The 24,580-nt window shown below is 41.2% G+C and overlaps 1 protein-coding gene across 2 annotated transcripts in view; it reads left to right on the top strand.

Annotated features, from left to right (window-relative positions):
• Positions 1-24,580, top strand: part of LOC135219578 (pre-rRNA-processing protein TSR1 homolog) — a gene marked incomplete at its 5' end in the record, with an annotated part of 192,625 nt that overhangs the window by 93,269 nt on the left and 74,776 nt on the right. For both annotated transcript variants that reach the window (XM_064256460.1, XM_064256459.1), the window contains 2 exon segments: positions 10,788-10,953; positions 14,308-14,535. In XM_064256460.1, coding sequence (XP_064112530.1) covers positions 10,788-10,953; positions 14,308-14,535 — 394 coding nt within the window.

The raw sequence follows: 24,580 nt of genomic DNA, 5'->3' as shown, positions 1-24,580 counted from the left end.
AATTACGCAATATTTAAAAATTCAATGAACATCAACATCAGAATGTAGAACACTTAAAAATTTATGAATCTCTTAAAGCAGAAAAACATAAAATTATGTACGGTACAGTTACATTAAAATTATTTAAAAATTACAGAAAAACATACAAAAATTATGATATGAGTAAAAAAAAAATTAAAAATAAATAAATAACACTAAAACAGTAAGTCTAATCTGTACCTTATCCTCGCAAAGGACGGGCAGTGACTGAGAGAATTTTTAGAAAATATAAACAAGCACTCTAGGTGATGAACAACTGAACAGAGGAGTATTGCACATTTAGGGACGGAACTATCTTTTTTATCATAATGAATTCCAAGGTTATTAGGTCATTTTCGTTTTGTGTTTGGCCTATAATAGTAAAATCCTTATCATTAATATATGTTTTACATGATTTAAAGTGGTTTCTGATATTTGACCATTCGGGGTTTGTTAATCTGCTGCCCGTTCAAAAACTTAAGCCTCTGTGAGAATCTATACTCACTTTTAGTAACCTCTTCGTACAACCCACATAAGTCCCGTGATCACATCTTGGGCACGTATATTTATATACAACATTAGATTTTAGAAGAGGACTAAGGTGGTCTTTCATTTTAAACAGGGATCTGATAGTTAATGGATTTTTTGGGACGATTTTTAGGTTCAGTGCCGGGAATTCCTTTTGAATAATTGCCAGGAACATTTTTCTGAAGAGGTTGTCATGAAGGAAAGGGAAGCTAGCAAACATTTTTAATTTTGGTATTGTCAAAACCGTTGGCACCTCTATGAATCGGGCATCAAGCATTTTCTTGAGCATTTTAAACAAAAGTTTGTCTGGGAAGCAGTTATTTTTAAGATATTGGGAAAGAAAGTTAATTTATTCATTAAAAGTAAACCAATTAGAGGTATGGGTGAAAGCCCCGTGTAGGAGAGTTGAAATAGTATTAAGTTTAAAATTATAAAAGCAAGAACTATAAAAGTTGATACCTAACCTCAGTTTTATCGTAGATACGTTGATGACACTTTCGCCTTATTCCGAAACAAGTTTAATGCGGAACAATTCTTAGAATTTGTCAATGCCCTACACCCTAATATCAGATTTACAATTGATGAAGAAGAAAATAACAAGCTTCCCTTTCTGGATGGTTCTTGTTTTCTAGGAACGAGGAAGGCTTCTACACGGGTGTTTTTAGAAAAAAGACTTTTACTGGGTTAGGTATCAACTTTTATAGTTCTTGCTTTTATAATTTTAAACTTAATACTATCTCAACTCTCCTACACAGGGCCTTCACCCATACCTCTAATTGGTTTACTTTTAATGAAGAAATTAACTTTCTTTCCCAATATCTTAAAAATAACTGCTTCCCAGACAAACTTTTGTTTAAAATGCTTAAGAAAATGCTTGATGCCCGATTCATAGAGGTGCCAACAGTTTTGACAGTACCAAAAGTAAAAATGTTTGCTAGCTTTCCTTTTCTTCATGACAACCTCTTCAGTAAAAAGTTCCTGGCAATTATTCAAAAGGAATTCCAGGCACTGAACCTAAAAATTGTCGCAAAAAATCCATTAACCCTTTAGTGCCAACTGGATGTATTTTACGTCGACATTTTTTGTCTCTCGGGTGCCGACTGGACGTATTTACGTCGACATACAAAAGTTTTTTTAAAAATTCGCGGAAAAATACTTTTAGGCCTACCAGCCGAAAACTATTGAATCACGCGCCTTGTGGGATGCTGGGAGTTCACAGATCAAGGTGTTGTTTTGTTTACGATCGTTACGCAGGCGCGCAAGCGCAAATTTCTTTCTTGCCGCACTAAAAAGTATCTGTGACACATCTCGGAAATTATTTCGTCACTTTGACATAATTTTTGTACCATTATAAATTAGCCGTTACATGGAGTATTATATATGAAAATGTGCGCATTTTAATGTAGAATACAACAAAAAAATACTCATGATTGTAACTTTTATCAGTTTTGAGATATTTTCATATAAATAACGATAAGTGCCAAAATTTCAACCTTCGGTCAACTTTGACTCTACGGAAATGGTTGAAAAACGCAATTGTAAGCTAAAACTCTTATATTTTAGTAATATTCAATCATTTACCTTAATTTTGCAACTGATTGGAAGTCTCTAGCACAATATTTTGATTTACGGTGAATTTATGAAAAAACTTTTTCCTTACGTCCGCGCGGTAACTCTTCCGAAAAAAATCATACATGCGATTGTGGTAATGTTTGCACCCTTTTAAATTAGCCGTTACATAAAGTTTTATATATGAAAATGTGTGCAATTTCATGCACAATACAACTAAAAACAACCCATGGTTGTAGCCTTTATCAATTTTGAAATATTTTCATATAAAAATGATAAGTGACAAATTTTCAACCTTCAATCAACTTTGACTCTACCGAAATGGTCGAAAAACGCAATTGTAAGCTACCGCTTATATTCTAGTAATATTCAAGCATTTACCTTCATTTTGCAACAAATTGGAAGTCTCTAGCACAATATTTCGATTTATGGTGAATTTATTTAAAAAATAACATTTTCTTTACGTCCGCGCGGTAACTCTTCCGAAAAAATCATACGTGCGTTTGTAGTAATGTTTGCACCATTTTAAATTACCCGTTACATAAAGTTTTATGTATGAAAATGTGCGCAATTTCATGTAGAATACAACAAAAATAATTGAAGGTTGTAGCTTTTCTCATTTTTGAAATATTTGCATATAAATCACGATAAATAGGAAAAAAAACCACGTTTGGTCAACTTTGACTCTACCGAAATGGTCGAAAAACGCAATTGTAAGCTGAAACTCTTACAATCTAGTAATATTCAGTCATTTCTCTTCATCTTGAAACAAATTCGAAGTCTCTAGCACAATATTTAGATTTATGGTGAATTTAAAAAAAAACTTTCCTTCCCTCCGCGCGCGGATTCTCCGCCACAAATCTCCGAAATGCGTACGTTCCATTCTCGGAATATTTGCTCCGTTTCATATTAGGCATTTCATAGAGTTTTATATATGAAAATATGCGCAATTTCATGTAGAATAAAACGAAAAATATTTAAAGGTTGTAGCTTTTCTTATTTCCGAAATAATTGCATATAAAAAATATATATATAAAAAATTTGACATTCGGTCAACATTAATTCGTCAGATATGGTTGAAAACTGCATTTGTAAGCTAATATTCTTACAGTATAGTAATATTCAATCATTTGTCTTCATTTTGAAAGAAATTGGAAGTCTCTAGGACAATATTTAGATTTATGGTGAATTTTTGAAAAAAATATTTTTTTACGTCTGTGTGTTACGAATTCATGCATTATGTTGTGATAATATTTTCTCCATGTTGTTTTTATCGTTTTACAATGTGTTATATACCAAAATGGTTGCAATTTAGTGTACATTACAAAAAAAAAGTAACTTGTCATCTTTAACCGTTTCGCGCACAGCTCGATTTGAATTCAATTAAATATGAAATTTCGTTTTTTGCGCTATCATATATCGCATTATTTATATATGATAATTATATTTTTTTCATTTCTGATGGTTGCATACTAAACTTCAGCCAATGACAAAAAAAGCAGCCAAAAATGAACTCTTAATCTTGAAAACTAAGCGCTCTGTGATTTTTTGAAAAAAATATTTTTTCCGCTTCCACGCTCACTCTGAAACACCTCAGGCACACGGGAGACATTTTTTATTTTACCGCTTCGGCGTTTAAGGGTTAACTATCAGATCCCTGTTTAAAATGAAAGACCACCTTAGTCCTCTTCTAAAATCTAATGTTGTATATAAATATACGTGCCCGAGATGTGATCACGGGACTTATGTGGGTTGTATGAAGAGGTTACTAAAAGTGAGAATAGATTCTCACAGAGGCTTAAGTTTTAGAACGGGCAGCAGATTAACAAACCCCGAACAGTCAAATATCAGAAACCACTGTAAATCATGTAAAACATATATTAATGGTAAGTCCCTAAATGCGCAATCCTCCTCTGTTCAGTTGTTCATCACCTAGAGTGCTTGTTTATATTTTCTAAAAATTCTCTCAGTCACTGCCCGTCCTTTGCGAGGATAAGGTATAGAATAGCCTTACTGTTTTAGTGTTATTTATTTATTTTTTATTTTTTTTACACATATAATTTTTGTATGCTTTTTGTGTAATTTTAATTTTAATGTAACTGTACTGTACACAATTTTATGTTTTTCTGTTTTAAGAGATTCATAAATTTTTAAATGTTCTACATTCTGATGTTTATGTTCATTGAATTTTTATATATTGCGTAATTTTTATGAATTATGCAGTGCGTAGTTTTAATGTTCGTGTGTTTATCTTTAATTATAGCCTTGAGAATGCGACTATGAGTCGTGAAACGTCGGCGAAATGAATGTACCTGAGTACAATGCCTTTCTCTATGGATGCTCACCAACCACAACCTCAGGCTGTCCAGGCAACCCCCCCCTCCTCCTCCTGGCCTTGTCTTCATTTGTAGCCAAGGTCAGCCATATTGTATTGTTCCGCCAGTTATGATTGCCGCTTCTTCGAGTCAGAGGGAAGCTGTGGTGTCAGCACCACTGGTGATGTCACGGGGTCAGCCATTTTGTATCCCTCTTAGTGGCATCTGCTTCCCTTTGACATCATCACTGCTTATGACGACACTCGTCTTGTGTCGTCATTGTTTGCTGCCATGATGTCATCTCTGCCATCCAGTTTACTGCATCTCCCTTCCATGTTGTCGTCGTCCCCTTCTCTTGCTGATCCGTCTGAGGCTTTATGTCAGGCAGTTCTTAAGAGATTGGACTCTGTTTTAGAAGATAGGTTTGCTGCCATGTCGGCTAGGAGGACTGGAAGCAAGCGTGTTGCATTGCCCCCACCTCATACGAAGAGATTGTGTAAGGAGTCAGTGCTATCTTCCTCTCCTTCTCCCCCATTTCCGCCACATCGGCGTATCAAGCATTGGAAGGCTAAGGACTTTGACCTTTCTTCGTCTGCGAGTAAGGAGTGGCACACCCATGTTCCTGCGAGTGTTGGTGTTACTGAGAGTGTTAGTGTTTCTTCCCTCGTGCAATCTGCAGTGGCTGCTTCGTCCTCTGCATTGAGTCATGAGTGTGTTGCAACTTCCCACGTTCGAGCACAAGTTGCAAATTCTTCCGCTTCTCCAACACCAGGGCCTAATTGTCACCATAAGGATCTCAAGGCCCCTGTCGAGAGGTCAAAGTTGTGAGTGAGGAGATAGTGCAGCAGGAGTGTTTGCCTGCCCCTCCCCCTGGTACTTCCCAGGGTTTGGCTACGAGGGATTTTCACTCTATTTCAAGTGTTTGAGACACTTCACCTTCGCACGTATGTGCGTCCGCCCCGCACGTGCATGTACACGGTCACGTATGCTAGTCATCTATTGGGAGTGTGCATAGTGATGTCCCTAGTGTTGTGGTTGGTTCGACGCAGGAGTTGGCGCTTGGATCCAGCCCAGACAGGTTGGTTGGCGTTTTGGGCTGTTTGGCTGCTGGTTCTTCGGTTGGTTTGCACGAAGAAGGTGCATTGGATAAGCTTGCGCATTCTTCTTGTCGTTGGTCTCCATTGCTGGAACAGGAGGAGGGAGACACGCAAGAGTTTTTGTCTTCCTTTACAGAAGTTGTCGATCTATTTGTGGGTTCAACAATTTGGAGAGAAGGACTCGGGCTCGGTCGTCTTTTGCTCCTTCCTGCTTGGAAGCCTTGCTGGGAGCTATGCAGGATCCCAAGTTATCGTTTTAACTTCCCTTATCAGGGCATGTCCAGTTGGTCTTACATAAGGTAAACGGCTCTGTTTCAGATTGGGACGGGTTGCTTCGCTCAAAGGGCTCTGCCAAGTTGCTTCCCCTGCCTCTCACAAGGCATAGGAAGTACTATGCTATAGACTCTGCCTACTTGATTTCATGTTATCTTAACCCAGACGTCATTCGTCTGAAGCCGGGGTTGACTTTGGAGCAGATGAGGTCGGTGGCTCTGTCCTTGTCTCCTCAGGATGCCTCAGCTTTGGAGTCAACGGCAGCCTCCTTGTTGCAGACAGTTTCTTGGTTGGACTTCTGGTTGGTGGTCATTGCTAAGATAGCATCTGAAAGGTCCCCAGAGGGGTTGGTGAGTGCCTCCTCTCTTGCCAGTTTGTTGCAGTCTTGGGGGGGCAAGGCGCTCTTGTATCTCGCACACCTCAGTGATAATTTATGGGCTAACCTTCTCCTGATTAGAAGAGATGCAGCTTTGTCCAGGATGGAAAGATCGGTTGACCCTGAGTCCTTGCTGGCATTGAGGAATGGGGATCTTTAGGAATCTCAATTTCTGTTCACTCAGGCTAAGCTGCAGGATGCGATAGACCTGTGCCGGGCTGACACGAAGGACAGATTAGCACACCAGGCTGTGTCAAAGTCAGAGTCTTGTCCTCGGAGATCGTCGCCTGGTAGGCTTTCAAGGAGTTTGGTTTCGGCTGGGCCTCCCTGTTCGTCCCAGCCTAGGTCAGAGGACCAACGTCCCTTTCGCTCCCCTTCTTTTAAGTTGAGAAGGGCCCCCCACGAGCAGAGGTAAGGGGGGTCGTCGGTAGGTTAGGCGCCTCTCCCTCTCCTATGCCACGGGTGTGGGGAGTCCCTGGCGGGCCAGTGGGCCAAGTGAGGGAGTTATGGGGAGGAGAAGTGGGTAGTCAATGTCCTTTGGGTGGGGTATCTACAGCCATTCGACTTCTGTCCCCCGCTCTTGGACAAGTCTCTGCTCAGGAGGGTGTATCCCCCCAGATTCTCTGAAGTTCTTGGCTCTGGGAGAAAGTGCTGAAGATGCTGGACAAGGATGTGATAGAGGAAGTGGTGCATCCATCTCCGGGGTTTTACAGTCACATCTTCTTGGTACCGAAAGCGTTGGGAGGTTGGAGGCCTGTAATCGACTTATCCACCTTGAGTTATTTCATCAGGAAGACAAGGTGTCGAAAGATTTGAAGGACGCATACTTCCAGAACCCTATTCATCCGTCGTCCAGGAAGTTCCTTTGCTTCTCTCTCGGAGACAAGGTCTTCGAGTTCAAAGTCCTGTGCTTCAGGCTGACCACAGCCCCTCAAGTGTTCACAAGCGTCTTCTCTCTCGTCTCAAGTTGGCACATACTCAGGGGATCTGTTTGCTGAGGTACCCTGATGATTGGTTGGTCTTGGCAGGTTCTAGGGAGAAGCTGCTGCAGACAGAGATCGTCTGCTTCGGTTTTGTCTGGAACTGGGCATCATGGTCAACCAAGAGAAGTCAAACCTCATACCCAGTCAAAGGATTCTTTACCTGGGCGTGGTCGTTGATATGGCGGTTGCAAGAGTTTTCCCGTCGGATCAGAGGTTGGTGAAGTTACGAGTGGTGGCACGCGAATTCCTGTCGCAACCACATAAGTCAGCTCATCAGTGGCAGGTTCTTCTGGGAATTTTGTCTTCTCGGGAGACGCTGGCCCCTCATGGGCGTCTTCATCTTCGGTCTCTGCAATGGGGAACTCGTCACTAATAAGGGTTCCTCTGTCTCTAGAAGTGAGAGAGGACCTTCATTGGTGGTTGGGCAATCAAAATCTCTTGAAGGGTGTTCCTCTGCGTTCTCTCCCCCCAAACTTCATTCTGTCTTCAGATGCCTCCCTCGCAGTTTGGGGGTTCATTTAGGTTAGGTGGCCTCATTGCCTTAAGCGTTTGGAGTTTGGAGGACAAGCAGCAGCATATCAACATCTTCGAGTTGAAGGCAGCCTTTCTGTGTCTGAAGGAGTTTCGGGAAAAAGTAGAGGGTCATTCTGTCACTCTCATGACAGACAACACCACAGTGGTCGCTTATGTGAACAAGCAAGGGGTCCTGGTTTCACGTCAACTTTACACCTTGACCGTCGAGGTTTACCAGTGGGCAGTTAGTAATTCGGTAGAGCTCTCAGCCAGGTATATCCCAGGCAAACGGAATGTGGTCGCAGACAAGCTCAGTTGTTTGGATCAGATCCTAGGCACAGAATGGTCCCTTCATCAGGTAGTAGCGGACAAGCTCTTCCAGGTTTAGGGGAGACCCATGCTGGACCTTTTTGCAACCCAGTTCAACAGGAAACTGGAGATAATCTGTTCAGTGGTTCCGGATCCTCTAGCATTACCGGAGGATGCGTTCCAACATCCCTGGGACAACCTGGAGATGTATGCTTTTCCTCCGTTTTGTTTGATCCATCAAGTCCTGAACAGCTTGATGAGTTCTCAGAGTCTCAGGATGACTTTGGTAGACCCCCTGTGGCCTCAGGCGGAATAGTTTCTGGATCTGCTATCGTTGTTGTCGGAGGTTCTGAGGGAAATTCCCCCTTGGTGGCATCTCCTGTGTCAGCCGCATGTAGAAAGATTCCACCAATCAGTAGAATCCCTGTCTCTTCACAGTTGGAGGCTATCAAGTATCTCCTCTGAGCGAGAGGCTTTTCTCAGAGGGCAGCAAGGCATATGTCCAGCAGTCTCAGAAGGTCGACTTCTGCAATTTACCAAGACAAATGGACAATTTAGTACTGTGATTGGTGTCGTAAACTGGGTTTTTCTTCCACTCAGAACCTCTATTCAGCACATAGCAGACTTTTTAACCTTCCTCAGGGATGAGAAACGTGTCTGTTTCTTCTATTAGAGGTTACAGGGAGGCCCTGAGTTTAGTGTTACGTCTTAGAGGTATCGACATATCCTGGGAATTTTCCTTGCTAGTTAAAGGGTTTGAACAGTCAAGTTCTCCCAGAGAGCTCAAACTCTTGACATGGGATGTTTCCTTGGTCCTAAGAAGTTTCATTAAGGCTCCATAGGAGCCTTTCGTCGTTCATCAGACAGGGACTTGACACTCAAAACAGATCTATGGACACGTTTTCCCTGGGCCCTGTGGTGGCTGCCCACAGATTGTGTCACTCTTCATTGTCCTTAACAGGGCACATTTGTATTTTACCTAAGATGATTGTGTGGATGAGAAAATGAGTAAGTTGGCTGTTCTCTTTCTTTCTCTTGTACCTTTCCTTCTTCGTTTGGGTGGGTTGAGGAATAGACACGTCATCCGCTGGATTGGTCTGACACAGGTGAGTAAGGTAGTCATACTGATAGCATATGCTCCCCTCCTTGGCAAGGGGGAGTAGGGAGTGGTAACAAACCCTGGTGTGTTATTGGACAGTCAAAGTTTCTCTTTAGTTCCCTATACAATGATTCCCCCATATATCATTTTATGTTTCCCAGTGACTGAGTACAGTCCAACCTCTTAAATCCAGAAACCTTGAGATCAGGCCACTGCCGGATCACAGAAGATCCCAGAATATGGAATACATCCCTAAAAAATGAAGCCTTTAGATAATTCCATGTACAAATAGCCTAGTTTCTGACTTAGCCTACTACTAGCTACGTTCTGACGCTGCTTTTTAACATTTTATAGCCTACTACTAGCTACGTTCTGACACTGCTTTTTAACATTTTATTACTCATATATTTTAACTTCATCATTTTATAACTTTATACAGAATAACTTTCTTCAAAATAGTGTACTATCCTACATTCCCGAGTTAGCCTACCCAATCGTAAGTCTTAACTACAGTACTAAACTTCTCAGAATCTGCACTTTATTATCAGGGATTTTCATATCTGAAATTTCGTAGCTTCATAATTATCGCTATTAGTTTTTAAGTTGATTTTTATTGTAGAGTATAAAGAGATGAAAAAAATAATGAATGAATATCGGTGATAACTGTGCATTTGATTGTCGCTGTCACCGTCAAAACGTAAACAAAGCTCACTGGTGCCATCTATTGCGAAAAATGAACAATAAACTATTTGCTAAGGAAATAAAGATTTTCTAGCATGGATAAAGATTTATACTTGCACTTCTTGCCTCTAGCATCATATCATCTAATGGGTGGCATATCGAATAAGTAAATACACAGTTACAGAAAAGTAATTGTCAAAACTCTCTCTCAAGCACATACAGAGCAAGGAATTTGTATTTGACAAATGTCTCATTGTTTTGACTAAAAGTTAAAAGGTTTGGCTTGGTTGAGCCTTATCAAGTGGATTATTTAAAAGATATATATTTATTCTTCCAAGGTTAATTTGAAAAACGTATTTGACTTCACATATTTACATTACTAACAACTATTTTCATACAAACAAAGAATATATGGCATAATTTTTGCTGCCTTGAAGTTGTAAATAATATGTGGCATGTCCTTGGTGGTGGCGGAACGATCCACGGGAGTTTCCAGACCATAGTTGGATAGCAATGTATTTAGCTTCTCACAGGCATCAGTCCCTCTGGTAGATATTCTCAGCCAGTTTAGGGTGTCTGTACCTATCTCCAAGTATAAGTGATAAGTAGAAACTAATAGCTATGTAATAGCTATGTATTTATAAAACTTTATTTTATCATAAAATGTAATTTTTCCTAGGGACAAATCCATAGCCTTTCATATAGATTTTTCCCACCTCAACCACCCTGCTAAGTTTTCATCTGCCAAAGAAACAATGGATGGCATTGTTAGGAGAGTGTTTTTAACTCCCTCTCTTCCCCCTTCCCCACTCTCCTTTTCAGTTCACAGCTGGTCCAGTGCATGTACTTTAGGATACTTTATATATAAAAGGCTGTGACTTTCATACCTAGGAAAATGTAAATTACTTTTAAAAGTTAGAAATATTCTTTATACATACTATATTATTATTGATAATTCAAAGTATTTATTAGTTGTTAATTGCCAGAATATCTTAAACTATTTGTTTCATAAAAAATGTTCTTCAGGTTGATCCAATGGAGGGTGAACAAACATGGCCAACTGAGGAAGAACTCAAAGAGGCAGAGAACCAAATGAAGGGAAGCACTCGCAAAAAACTTGTGCCAAAAGGGACATCAGCTTACCAGGCAGCTTGGATTCTTGATGAGGATGATGATGGTGACAATGATGAAGGTTAGTTCTTGCTGATGTTAATGTAGATACCAGAAAATTTTTTTAGTGTAGGAAGGTGCTTCAAAAGCATGACCATTTGTGTATTGTCTGGTGCATATGTTGTATGGTTTACAGTGGGTCCCCAGTATTCATGTTCTTGATATTCACGGACTCACATTCATGGATTTCTCTATGGACTATATTTACTCATTGTTTGTGGGAAATTCGCATATTTGCGCTATTTTTCTGAGATATATCCACAAATTACTGTATGTACTATTTTCATATCAATTTCATAATGAAATGCACTATTTGTGATAAAACTATTTAAAAAATCAGGTAAAAGCATATTTAGTCAGTTTTTATTGAGTTTGAACTAACAAAATAGGCAGTTTTAAGTGTTTTTATAGGGTATTCATGGGGGTCTGGAATGCATCCCCCACAAATAGGGGGTGTCCACTGTATTTGCATGAAACTATTATCATGAACATACGTAAAATACAGTAAATTTTGCACGTAAAATACAGTAAATTTTGCCTTATCCTTTTACTTGCGGCCCTTGGTTAGCGGCAGGGGTTCCGTTCCTGGCCACCAACGCTAAGCGATTTTTGACACTAAGCAATTTTAAAGCCTACGGCCGCCACACACCTTTTTTCGGAATACTAGACCCGTTAACAGCTCCCTAGACCAGTCAAATGGTGATGTAATCCCACAATGGCGCAATAAGTAAAATTATATTTATACAGTATAGTACTATAGAATTTACTTTACAGTAGTACTGCACAGTACATTATAACATTATAAATATTGTAAAGTGAAAAAAAGCCTATCTTTAATTCTTTGTGTGTCTAGAGTATGTAAAGATATAATAAGGTTTTATACAGTGTACAGGTAGCTGTAGTGTTCAAGTTACGATAATTCGTCTTATGATAATCTAATTTTATGAGACCAAATTACAATAGCCTAACTTCATCCCATCTAGTTACGTAGGTTAAAAAACAGCAAAAGAGAATGATGAAAGTATGATTTTAACATCATACGTGTTGTGTAAACATGTACAGCCATGAACAACCAAAAGAGAAACAACTTTTTTTTTCTAAGTACAACCGAATTGGAAAACAACATCTGTTTGGCTTGTATTTCAGTCAGTGCACTATAGTACACTATTACCGTAGTTGTTATAAATGACGTTATGTAGAAAAGGACTGAGATATCTTAATGTAATAACTTTATTCACTATAGATCAAAGTTCAATCAGGAAATATACTGTTAAATTTCAACCTAGTTATAGCTGAAGCTGAGAAAACTGTTCAAGCTGCTAATGACCATTATCGTGCATCGTCAACAAAGATAAAACCAGTAAATGTATGCCATCAAACACAACTGTAGATAAAATTGAGATAAAATAATTTTAATCAAAACTACTGTGCTTGAAAGAACACATTTTACTGTTGGTTTCACGCCGATATGAGGTAAATAATGTAAAGTTCGTATTACGATGATATAAAAGAAAATTCATATTTACTTTTTCTTCTGTGCTTATCTTAATTTTCATCACTATGCCATCTACGTAGCAGCAGCATTTCGTACCTCAGTTTTTTGCTCGAGTAACAAAGCAATCAACTGAGTTGCACAGTTATATTTTATACTTCTATCCCATGGAAAAACAAACAAATTGCAGGGTTGCATCAAGTGCATACATGAGTTTTGTCTTTTTAAAATCAATTTATGCAACAATTGTAAATATAATTTGTTATAAAAATGTGATTCTATGATATAAATTAAAATTTTATTATTCAGGAGCGACTGAACAACCTATTGTCTTCATCATGTGAAGGGCTGTTACAAAGACTTCAAATGGACATGCATACTGCCACTGTATCATATTTATGTACAAAAATAAAAAAATACCCTGTAATACATTTTTTATACACATTTTAAACATAAAAGCATGAAAACCTATAACCAAAAGCTGAAGTTTCATTAAAAATAAGAGTTATAATTAGCTCCCAAATTAATAAAATATAACCACATGAAGTCTTTGTAAATGCATTTTTCGGAAAAGCGGCGGAAAAGAATGTAAATGAAAAAACATCCTCTGATAACGTGGAGGGCAGTTACAAAAGCTGCCTCAATTTGTATCATATTTACGTACAAAAATAAAATTACCATATACGTAATATATTTTCATACACATTTTAAACATAAAAGCATGAACATTTGTAAAATCGACACATCAATCGCTAAATTTGCACTTTTTTTCATCATATTTTCGGAAGAGCGGCAGATGGCGCCTCACAAGAACGAACATGAAAAAATCCTCTTTGATAACGTTAAGGGCAGTCTCAGAAGCTGCCTTTGTATCATACAGTGGACCCCCTGTATTCGCGTTCTCCGGATTTGCGGACTCACGCATTCGCAGATTTCTCTCGGGAACGTTTCCCCGCATTATTTGCGGAAAATTCGCACATTCACGGTATTTTTCTATGAGAAATATCCACTAATTCCTGGTTTTTTATTTATCAATTTCATCATAAAATGCACTTTTTGTGATAAAACTATTAAAAAACCAAGTATGAAAATTTTTAGTGGGTTTTTCTTCAGTTTGAACCAAAAAAAATAGGCTGTTTTTATCCTTTTTATAGGGGTTCTAACTGTTCACGGGGGGGGGGTTCTGGTACGCATCCCCCAAAATGATTGCAATTTAGTGTACATTACAACGAAAAAAAAGTAACTTGTTACCTTTAACCGTTTTGCGCACAGCGCGATTTGAATACAATTATATATGAAATTTCGTTTTTGCGCTATCATATATCGCATTATTTATATATGATAATGATAATTTTTTTCATTTCTGATGGTTGCATACTAAACTTCAGCCAATGACAAAAAAAGGAGCCGAAAATGAACTCTTAATCTTGAAAACTAAGCACGCGGTGATTTTTTGAAAAAAAATACTTTTTCCGCTTCCGCGCTCACTCTGAAACACCTCCGGGACATGGGAGACAATTTTTTTGTTTTACCGCTCCGGCGTAAGAGGGTTAAATGAAAATTGTGCCGTAAAAGTACCTTAAATTACCTTATTTTTTTAATTAATATTTTTTTACAACAGCCGTAAAACCGATTCGCCACTAAGCAATTGCGCCGTTAACCGCTGGTCGCCTCTACATAAATGTGATTACTTTATTTCTAACCCCAAAGGGAAAAGCATATGTAAACATGTCTGTGATGATCATAGTAACTTTTTAACACTGAGTTGGTATATCAGAGTAGAAATACATTAAATGATGCAACTTTTTAGCTAAAATATAAAAAATTTCATAGTAATTTAAGGAAAGTAAATGACTTTACAAACACTTTTTGATTTCATTGCAGATAAAATTGGTGATGAAGGAAGCTGTACAGAGGATGAAGAAGAGAACACAAAGGAAGACTACATGGTCCCTGTAGATGTTGCTTCTCAGGATGGGAATGAATATGATAATGATGATGATGATGATGATGAGGAATTTGAAACTATGACTATGACTGATGCTGGAGACTGTAATTATGATGAGAAAGTGGACTATAAAGCAGAACAAGATGCTTTTGAAAAGATGCAAGGTAATTTAGTATAGAAGGGGCATTGGATTGAAAACTAATTTTTGTTTTGCAATTGTTGGGAAAAAGATATCGGCAACAAGTAAAGACATGATTGGCATTACATGATGTCTGTTGGTGAGGAAAGGCACTTCAGGTAATGAAGCAGAACTTATCCAAAAAACCAGTACCATATAAGTTACTAACAATATTGGTATAGGTAAGTGTGAAAGACAGGTAGTAAGAGAAAGAAGCAATAAGATTGTACATTAATGTGCTGGGACTAGGAATGCCAGTCTGCAAAACTGAAAATCTGTGAATAACTCTTGAAAACCCCTTTGCACTCCCCCTCAAACCTAGGTCATTTGCTTTGAATTAGTTGCACTTCCACATAGCAATGTTCTTGAAATGAGTGCAAGAATGTTGAACATTGTGCTGTTCACAGCTGGAGACTATCCAGCAACCCTTACAAGAGAGGGACTATTCTCATAGGTTGTTTGTTTGTTTGTTTGTTTGTATGGTGTTTTTAATTTGCATGAAACCAGTGGTTATTCAGCAACGGGACCAACGGCTTCACATGACTTCCGAACCACGTTGAGAGTGAACTTCTATCACCAGAAATACACATCTCTCACAACTCAATGGAATGCCGTAAAATCTAACTTGCAGCCGCCGAGGTGGTACGCCAACACCATACCAACCACACCACTGAGGTGCTTATTCTCACAGGTTGCATGAGAGAAATTGGGTACCTTGCATAGATCCACAGCAGAAGGGGAAAAGTGGAAATAAAGATAAAATGATGGACAATGATTGGTTAAAAATCCAGTGAAAGTATGCATTGACAAACATATGATAGCATTTTAATGTGTAGAAAAAAAAGTATGTATAATTGTTCATTAAATCTACATACATTTATATAATGTACTTTATTCACTAATACAAATGTTTTATATATATATATATATATATATATATATATATATATATATATATATATTATATATTATATATTAGCATAACACGTGATCTCGCATGTCATGCGACCCCCAAATTTTCACCCTTAAAAAATGATTTTATGACATATCTCACGTATCATGTGAGTTAAATTTACGAGACCAAAATTTAACAATACTCTAACCTCTTTTCCTGCTCTTTATCTATTCAATTTTTCAGTTAGGCTAAACCCTTTTCCTCCATCTAGTTAAGTTTATAAAAGTAAAAGAGAATGCAAAAAGTATCGGTAGTAATGATATGCTTGTTTGGAAAACGCATACACCCAGAAACAGCTGATTTGCTATGAACAACCAATCCGATAAAAACAGCCTTTTTTCTTGCATTTCAACCATCATATGATAGTAAAAAATTACCACAGTTATGATACAAATGACGCTAATGAGAATGGGACTGATATATTTTTACATTACAGGTAGTAGTCGACTTATACCGCAATTGGTTACGAACAACCAGTCATAAATCGATTTGGATGTATGTTAATTTACCGTAAGAATATTATACTAGTGTAGCCTAAACTATGGTAATCATTACCATCTTTACATATAGGGTAGCCATAGGGTAGCCTAGCCTACACTACACAGCATACTTTATACATATATGACATACTAATTATTAATTTCAGCTAATTCTCTAGGTTCAATGCACTTTGGCTTATGATGATTCAGTACAAAGAGAAATTGAATAACATTTAACAAGTTAGCCTCGCCTATACGATGATGATGATAGCGTGGTACATATATTGTATATACGAATACAGTAGCAGTTCCTGGTCGTCCAGAGAAGGTGTAACGGTGAGGTCTGCTGGAGGTTCATCCTCAGCCGACAGAGGCGATGGTGAAGAAGCATCATGGACTGGAGCTGGGCAATGGGCTGTATTTAGCACCATGCCTGTTGGAGGATCCTTGGTTAGTTTGGGCGTCAGCACTAGCTCAGGGCCAGGTGCAGAGGTCAGTTCTTGTGTTGGCTCTACATCCAGGCTGGATGGAGCATGGCACTGCTCAGTGCTGCCAAGCGGCACTGCTCAGTGCTGCCAAGCGGCACTGGTAGAGAGTTGAGGTCAGGTGGACCTGCGACGGGTACCAAAGGTGCCATACCTCTCAGTGTGCCCGTGGTGATGGGAGACAGAGGTTCCTGTCTCTTGTGGAAGGCTGAGCCTTTTTGAGGATGGACAGTGTCCACTGCACGTAGCTTGCTAGGGCACCTAGACTAATTCGTGGAGTGCCCTATTACGTTGCAGGTTTTGCAGCGGAACTGAGTGATCAATCTCCTTCCTTGGTGACGGGGGAGACTGTTGGTGGCCGTACTTCCGGGAGGAAGTAGGTCTTGGATGTCTCCTTGCTTTGGAGTGGTTGGATGTGGGGTAGGACCCCTAGGTCTTTTGAAATGAAAGGGGGACTTCAAGTCTTGCTCTTGCCCTAGGAGGAGGTCGTAACCTCCTGGAATGTAGCTTGCTACTGCAAGGGTACAAACCTTTGAAAGGTGAGGTTGTGTGACTCTTAATTGGATGGTTGGAAGGATCAACTTAATGTGGTTGATGTCTTCAATGGTAATTAGTTGCCATCTATCGACGGTAGTCCCCATGGGGAATTTTTTCTTCCCGTATTAGGGAGATTTGAGCACCAGAGTCGTCATCAAAGGCTCTGACGTGGCATGGCGGATAATGGCTTTGGAAAGGTGCAATGGTTGTAGGGCCCCTAGCCGGGGGTCCTAGTGAGGAAGAGTTGGTGATGCCCATAGCAATGGCGGGAATATTGTGGTTTGCACACCCTCTGTAATTTGCGGATATGTGACCCTGGCAGCCACAGTCCCAGCAGAACCTTTTCCAGAACTTATTCCTTGGCACTGGATGATAAGGCCGAGATGGCACCACAGGTTGCGAGTCTGTGGGGTCACCAAGGCTTGCAGTGTGCTCTGGCACAGGTGAAGAGTCTTCTCTGGCAGTGATTAGGCATGGGAAGGTTAAGGAATCCTCTTTTGAATTTCCCTCCGGAACAAGTCCGGGGTTAACTGGTTGGCTCACTTCTGAAATGGAGGAGGCAGGCTGTGAAATGGTAAGAGGCTGGTAGGATGCGGCAGGAACTTCTGGCTCTGACACTGGATCAGGACCAGGCTCACGAATAGAAAGGATGTCAGTGACATCGGAGGCACTAGCCTCTGAATCCAAAACGGATGGTTGGTTATCTGGCATGCTGCAGGGGTCCGGTGCATCTGGTAGTGGGAGCTGCGTCCAGGGGAGATATGGTTTCAGACGATCTCAGCCCAATATGACCTGATAAACGTCATGAAATTTATCTACTATGCCCAGGTGGCACAATGTGGTTTCCCTGGTCTCCTGGTCAAATAAGGGCATTTGCACCTTCAGAAGGACTGAAGGAATATAATAGAGGTTGCCATCTATCCATTCAAACTGAATTTCTTCGTCCTTCAGGATTTTGGCACCCCTAGGCAATGCCTTTCTTAAAATGAGGGAGACCTGGGCTTCTGCATCGGCCATGACGTGTACCCACTGATAGGCTGTAGGAGAATGTTCATCAGGGAGGGCTACATGGTAGCCTTGGAGAAGTTCACCCTGGAAGCTCTTATCCCAAGGTAGGGATCGACTTGGGCACTGGTTGGAATCCACAGCATGCCCACGCACACAACAAGTGGTGCAGAACCTCTCCAACCACCTCTTACCGGAAGTCCAGCTCATGGTCTGGGGCTTGGAAGCAGGGGAAGACATTTCCCTTAGGCTGTGCAGTAGAGGCTCAGTTAGATATGGAAATGATGGCCAGGAATAGTACTGGATGGATGGGTTCTGCAAAATGAGGTAATGGCTCGATAAACAATGCAATGTCGGAAAGACTGGGTGCTCTGTGGCACTTGGGAAGTGTCCCGTAAGTAGGTGGCACTTCGTGAATGGCACCTTCTAATGAGGTGAGAAAATCTAATGGAGTGTGCTGTGTAAGTCACACTCAAGGGCGTTCCTAAATTAGGATACGCAGTGAAATGGGCAACCTGTAGGTCCTATACATTGGCACAGTACTTATGGAGGCGTTCCTTGGCAGTAATATTAGAGTGCTGATGTAGTTGCACTTATGGAGGCGTTCCTTGAACAGCACTAGTAGAGTGCTGGTAACACGGCACTTATGGAGGCGTTCCGTAATGGCAAATATGCAGTTGAATGGCTACCTGTACGTCTGATACAGGTGCGGTGGCACTTATGGAGGCATTCCTTGGACAGCACTAGTAGTGCTGGTATTGCGGCACTTATGGAGGCGTTCCTTTGTTCAGTTTTCCGAAGGAGCACTGATACTTGTACCTGAAAACACTAATGAAATGCTCGTTCCGTAATGGCGGATACGCAGTTAAATGGCTACCTGTACGCTGTACAGATGCAGTGGCACTTATGGAGGTGTTCCTTGATTGCACTGGTAGCGTGCTGGTGTGTCCCGTCGGACGACACTAAATGTAGTATACTCAAGTATACTGAGGAGAAAATGCCACTCTGTTCGTGGCAGAGAGTAATGGTGGAGAAGAGTAAGTAAAAGGGGGGGAGTACTTCAGCAGCCAGTCGATGGACAGTGTCACAGATTAGTGGCACTGTAAAATGGTAGGGCCTGATGTGCACTGGTGGTGGCCAGTCTAGACTGGTAACGGCTTCCTTGTATGGAAGAAATGAGGTTGCAATGGCACTCTATGTGCAGTTTGTGCTTGCGATATACGCAAGTCTTTGGTAATAAAAATGAAAAAGACCACTCAGGCAACGACAGTTAGCGGTAAATTAAAGTGTTCAGTCCTTGGCTGAGTACTTCAGTCAAAGGAATGAAAGGTTGCAAGACTGCAATGGACACAGGTGCGTATCACGCTCAGTGTAAATGAAATCACAAGAAACTAAATAATGTTAATGACGCATGCGCAGGCAGGAAATGTAGTACTCTTGGCTTTTTGAATAATGGGTTCTCTCTCTCTCAAACTCTCTTTGAGAGCATAAAATATGATAAATGACGAACTCCTTTGTATTTATATGAACCAATGATTTTAGTTTAAATTTGACTCAATCTGCGTTGAATGATTTCCTTATGTAAAGTTTAATGAAAGAATTGCTTTGGAATAAGTTTTAGGTAAATAGAAAGCACTAGCAATGAATGATTTTTACGTTAATGGTAGCGGCTTGCGCTATAATATGAGTGATTTACAATGCGTTTAGTTAACAATTCACTTACTGTAAGTTACTTTCAAGATTTATTTTTACTTTACGTAAGTTACCTAGCTTCCTGTGACAAGTGAAATGGCAGTAAGGATTTTTGAAGAAATGTTAGCAAAACATTTGTAAATGAAAAAGGTTACGTTAAGTCTGAAGTGAAATGAAAACTTTTGCTCGGCGAGCGAGTGAGCTATGCTTAATGAAACTTGCAGGGCTGAGCCGGCATGGCTGTTACGTGCAATGATGAAACATTGAATTTTTCTATTTATCGTGATTTATATGCAAATTTTTCAAAACTGATAAAAGCTACAACAATGAGTTATTTTTTGTTGTATTCTAGATGAAATTGCGCACATTTTCATATATAACAGTCTATGTAACGGCTAATATGAAATAGTGCAAAATTTACGACAAAGTGACTGAAGCATTTCTGAGATTTGCGGCCGAGTTACCGCACGCGGAGTGAAGGAAAATTATTTTTTCAAAAGTTCACCATAAATCGAAATATTTTGCTAGAGACTTCTCGTTTGTTGCAAAATGAAGGTAAATGATTAAATATTACTAGACTGTAAGAGTTTTAGCTTACAATTGCATTTTTCAACCATTTCGGTCAAGTTAAAGTTGACTGAATGTCAAATTTTTTCTATTTGTGAATTATATTCAATTTTTTCAAAACTGATAAAAGCTACAACCATGATTTATTTTTTTGTTTTACCGGGTGTCTCTCCTTCTGCCATTTATATGGCACACCCGGCACCGTTTCTGCCTGCGCCGTGGTAGGAGGTCCAGTGTGTGATCCAACGGCTGCAGCCGACACGCAGGGTCCACTCTCTGACGAGAAGTTGGAATCTGAGAGCGGGCGGGATCATCAAGGACGGCGGCAGCAGCAGGACGACCGAGGTTGGCCCTCCTAACATCTGCCCTTTCCTCTAGGGGCAGATCTGGAGCTCAGGGCAGGGGGCCGGTGATGGAAGGCCACTCATCGGGATTGAAGTTTATGAGGGCATTCCTGGGGCCACCTCGAGAAACTGGATGTGGGACAACCTCCGGAAGTCTGAATTGTACCCACAGTAGAGGATGTAGGCATTCTGGAGGGCCAACTGAAGTATGTATTTGAGGAGCTTCTGTGTCCACCTCCTGGTTCTCCTGGCAAAGGGATAATACTGGATGAGTTGATCAAAGAGATTAACTCCTCCCATGTGCCTATTGTAGTGCCCAATGACAGTAAGCCGCTCGACAAGAAACTTCTCATACATAACGAGGCCCTGCCGACGTGTCTTCTTCCGCTGAACGACCTCTTCTTGGAGGGGCTCATGACTTGTCGTAATCATGGGGACAAGTCGGACCCCCTTCCAACAAATGACAAAGACATCTCCCTTCCGTCGCCACTCTGTCTCTCCTCTTGCCAGATGTTGTGGCTGGCTAACGAACCTCTTGAGGACATTTGGGGCCCCAGGCACCAACCAAAGGGTACCACTGATGTGCACACCTGCTTCATACAATTCCTTGGCCAGGGATACAGAGTTATAATAATTATCCATAAACAGGTGGTATCCCTGGTTACGGAAACGATCCACAAGACCGAAGACAGTGTCATGCAGTGTGGAAAAGACCCTGGAATACACCGAGAAGTCCACGACATATCCAGTGTTGGACTCCGTAATAAAAAATAATTTTACACCATATTTCTTTGGCGTCTTGGGGTTGTACACTTTTATACTAAGACGTCCTTTGTAAGGCATCATCCCCTCATCCAAATAAAGATTCTTGGCAGGAACCATTAGAAACTGGCACCGTTCACGAATGTAGTCCAACACTGGGCGGACTAAGATGAGGCGGTCGGGATTATTCCGGGGTATGGCCCTTTGGTTGAAGGCATTGAAATACCTGTCCAATGCTAGGAAACTATCACAGGCCATAATGCCGGACACATTGGGTGTGCTTTAAAAAGAATTCTGCCTCCAATATTGCCTGACGTTGGCAGCAGGCATCATTCCAAAAAAAAACAACGTGGAGCCCCAAAAAATGCGCCATATCCGTGAGGTTGCAGCCCCGCCAGCGATACGGCAACGTCGTCCGCAGTTCGTCACAGCAGTACCGAGCGTAGTTTGTCGTCTCTGCTACCAGGTACTCCAGCAATTCCCGTGTCAGGAACAGTTGAATGAACCCCAGAGCAATGACAGGAACAGGTACGGTGAGCCCAGGTGCTGCCGTGAATGGGTGCATGTTTGGTGGGGTGGGGTCCTCCGACCATCCCTCGTCACTTTCGGACGTATGGCCTTCACCTAGGCTGGCGTGACGTTGCGACCTTCTACAGGGATGTGCACGCACGTGTGCTCAGTTCCTCTGGCCTATCTCCCTCGCTTTCGCCCTCGCTCTCTGTTTCGTCCCCAACAACGAAACTCAACAACTCCTCCTCCTCCTCCTCCTCGTCGGACTCTCCCTCATATGCACTAAAACCACTAAATTCAAGCTCACTTTCAGCCTGTTACTCCCGTACAGACATTGGGGGCAAATATTCATTATCACTTACATCGGGCGTGATGTCCTCGTCACTAGATGCCCAACTGCCATCAAAATGAGGACTTGCGACCTGCTCTTGATCAAGCTCCAACAAGTAATCGTCAATGTCCTTTTGTTGGAGGCCTCCCAAATGTCTACTAATGCCCCTCAGGACACCCCGATGCTTCCTAGGGGTTGTAAAAGACACACGATGTGGTCCTTGGACACTTTCGGCCACACGAGGCCACACAACACGGCGTTGGAAAGCTGGGTCATCTTGGGTGCTTGGTCCCTCTCCGGCATCCAAGTCCAAAACGCCTCACACGATCCCTACAGACAGGCAAAACGCGCCTTTCGCGCTCCTGACGACATTGGGACACCTCTACGTACGTCTTGTACCACCACAAATACTTTAACACTTGCAAAAGTCCGGCAAAACACGAATGTGGCAAGAGATCGCTCTTGGACGACGCATCGCTGGTGCTTGCTGGTGCGAGAAGAACACAGTTCACGCATGCACAGCTGGGTAACGCTTGTAAACAAAACAACAGCTTGATCCGTGAACTCCCAGCATCCCTCAAGGCGCGTGATCTAAAATTTTTTGCAAAGTAGGCCTTTAACTTTTTTTGCGAATATTTAAAAAAACTTTTTTTAGTCAACGTATTGTATGTCAATTAAGCACACGACAGACAATTTTAGTCGACATATAATACGTCCAATAGGCGTTTAAGGGTTAAAAATTCACTTATGGCAACTTTTACACTGACTAAGATCCCAAGTGTGGCCGTCTCAGAACTTCAGTAGTGCTTGTGACTTGAAGGGTGAATGTTCTGCGTCTCTCTCTCACATGACATCTATGTAAATTTGCTCGTAGATATACCAAGGGGTTGCTGTTGTTTTTTATTCTTGTCTTTTACGATAGTATGTCGGTTGTAAATGTAATTTTCATACATTCAACTTCCCTGTCAGATATATACTTAGCTATAGACTCCGTCGTCCCCAACAGAAATTCGAATTTCGCGGCACACGTTACAGGTAGGTCAGGTGATCTACCGGCCTGCCGCTGGGTGGCAGGAATAGGAACCATTACCGTTCTAGAACCAGATTTTCTCTGTCGCCGGTGCTAGTAACATCGTTGCTAGTTCCTCCTGACTTTGACTTTCGTGTTTCATCGCCGTTGATCTTCTAGACTGATATTTTGGTGACGTATTGGATCTCTGGCCTGGCGTATGCTTTTGTGGACTGTTTTTTGAATTTGGTTTTGGTGTTTTCTCAGAAAGTCTGACTCTAGTTTTTCGTTCAGAGTGTGTGTGGATGAAAGCTGTAATGTGAGACTACCGAAAGCTTCGGTAGACCCTCACACTACTTGTAAGAGATGTAGAGGGAATGAATGCTCACAATTGAATACATGTGATGAATGTAAGAATTTAAATGAGGAGGAATGGAAGATTCTTAACTCATATTTAAGAAAATTGGAAAGGGATAGGGCTAGAAAAGCCTCTTCCAAGAGTTTGAGTAGGTCGGTCTCTAACGAGCCAATTAGTAGTCTGGTGCCTATCTCTAATGTAATTGCTTCCTCCCATACAGTTTTACCTTTTCAATTATCAGATTCTGCAACTTCAACATCGGAAATTGCAAATCTGAAAGCTTCCCTTTTGAAGATGGAACGCAAGTTAAAGGATTTAGAAGGTAAGCAAAGTGAAAGTGTTCCCAGTGAAGTCTGATCGGCTCTGTCTCGCTCCCAGGTCTAGACCTCTTTCAAGCTCACAAGCCCAGAGGAGAAGGAATGTCGAAAGCCGCAGGGAGGTTTCAGAGAATCCCCACCAGTCAGGCGTCCCCTCGGCAGATTCTGTAGTTGCGTCCCAGACTGCCAAGGATAGCTGTTGGAAGGGCATCCTAAAACAGTGTTTTTCTTCATCCGATTCTTCTTCAAAGAAAGGATGGAGTTCGTACAAGCTGTCGAGACCTTCTAAAAGATCTTGGAAGTCGCCAGCTTTGGACTCCAGCCCGGAAGAGTTTCCGGAAGAATATCCTCCGGAAAAGAAGAGAAAGGAGATATTTTCATCAAATCCTCCTTCCCCGAGATCGGATGTGGAGAAAGAAGACGCAGCTACTAAGATCCTGAGGAAAATGCAGCAGCAGATATCTTCGTTGGTGGGAGTTTTGAAGAAGGATCCTCCCATGAGAAAGGATCGATTCCTTCCTGTTAAGAGATCCCGTCCGGTGGAAGTCTCTGACAGCTCGGACGAGGCGCCTGCCAGGAGTCTGTCGCCAGGCTCCTGTCAGGTGCAAAATGCCTACGAGGTGGGAGGATTCTATAAATATACATAAATACAGAAAGGCGCATGAGGCGCCTGGACTCCT

Source organism: Macrobrachium nipponense, chromosome 1, assembly GCF_015104395.2.
Source record: "Macrobrachium nipponense isolate FS-2020 chromosome 1, ASM1510439v2, whole genome shotgun sequence".
NCBI lineage: Eukaryota > Metazoa > Arthropoda > Malacostraca > Decapoda > Palaemonidae > Macrobrachium > Macrobrachium nipponense.
The sequence above is the reverse complement of the archived record's forward strand: the minus strand, read 5'-3'. Positions and strand labels throughout refer to the sequence as shown.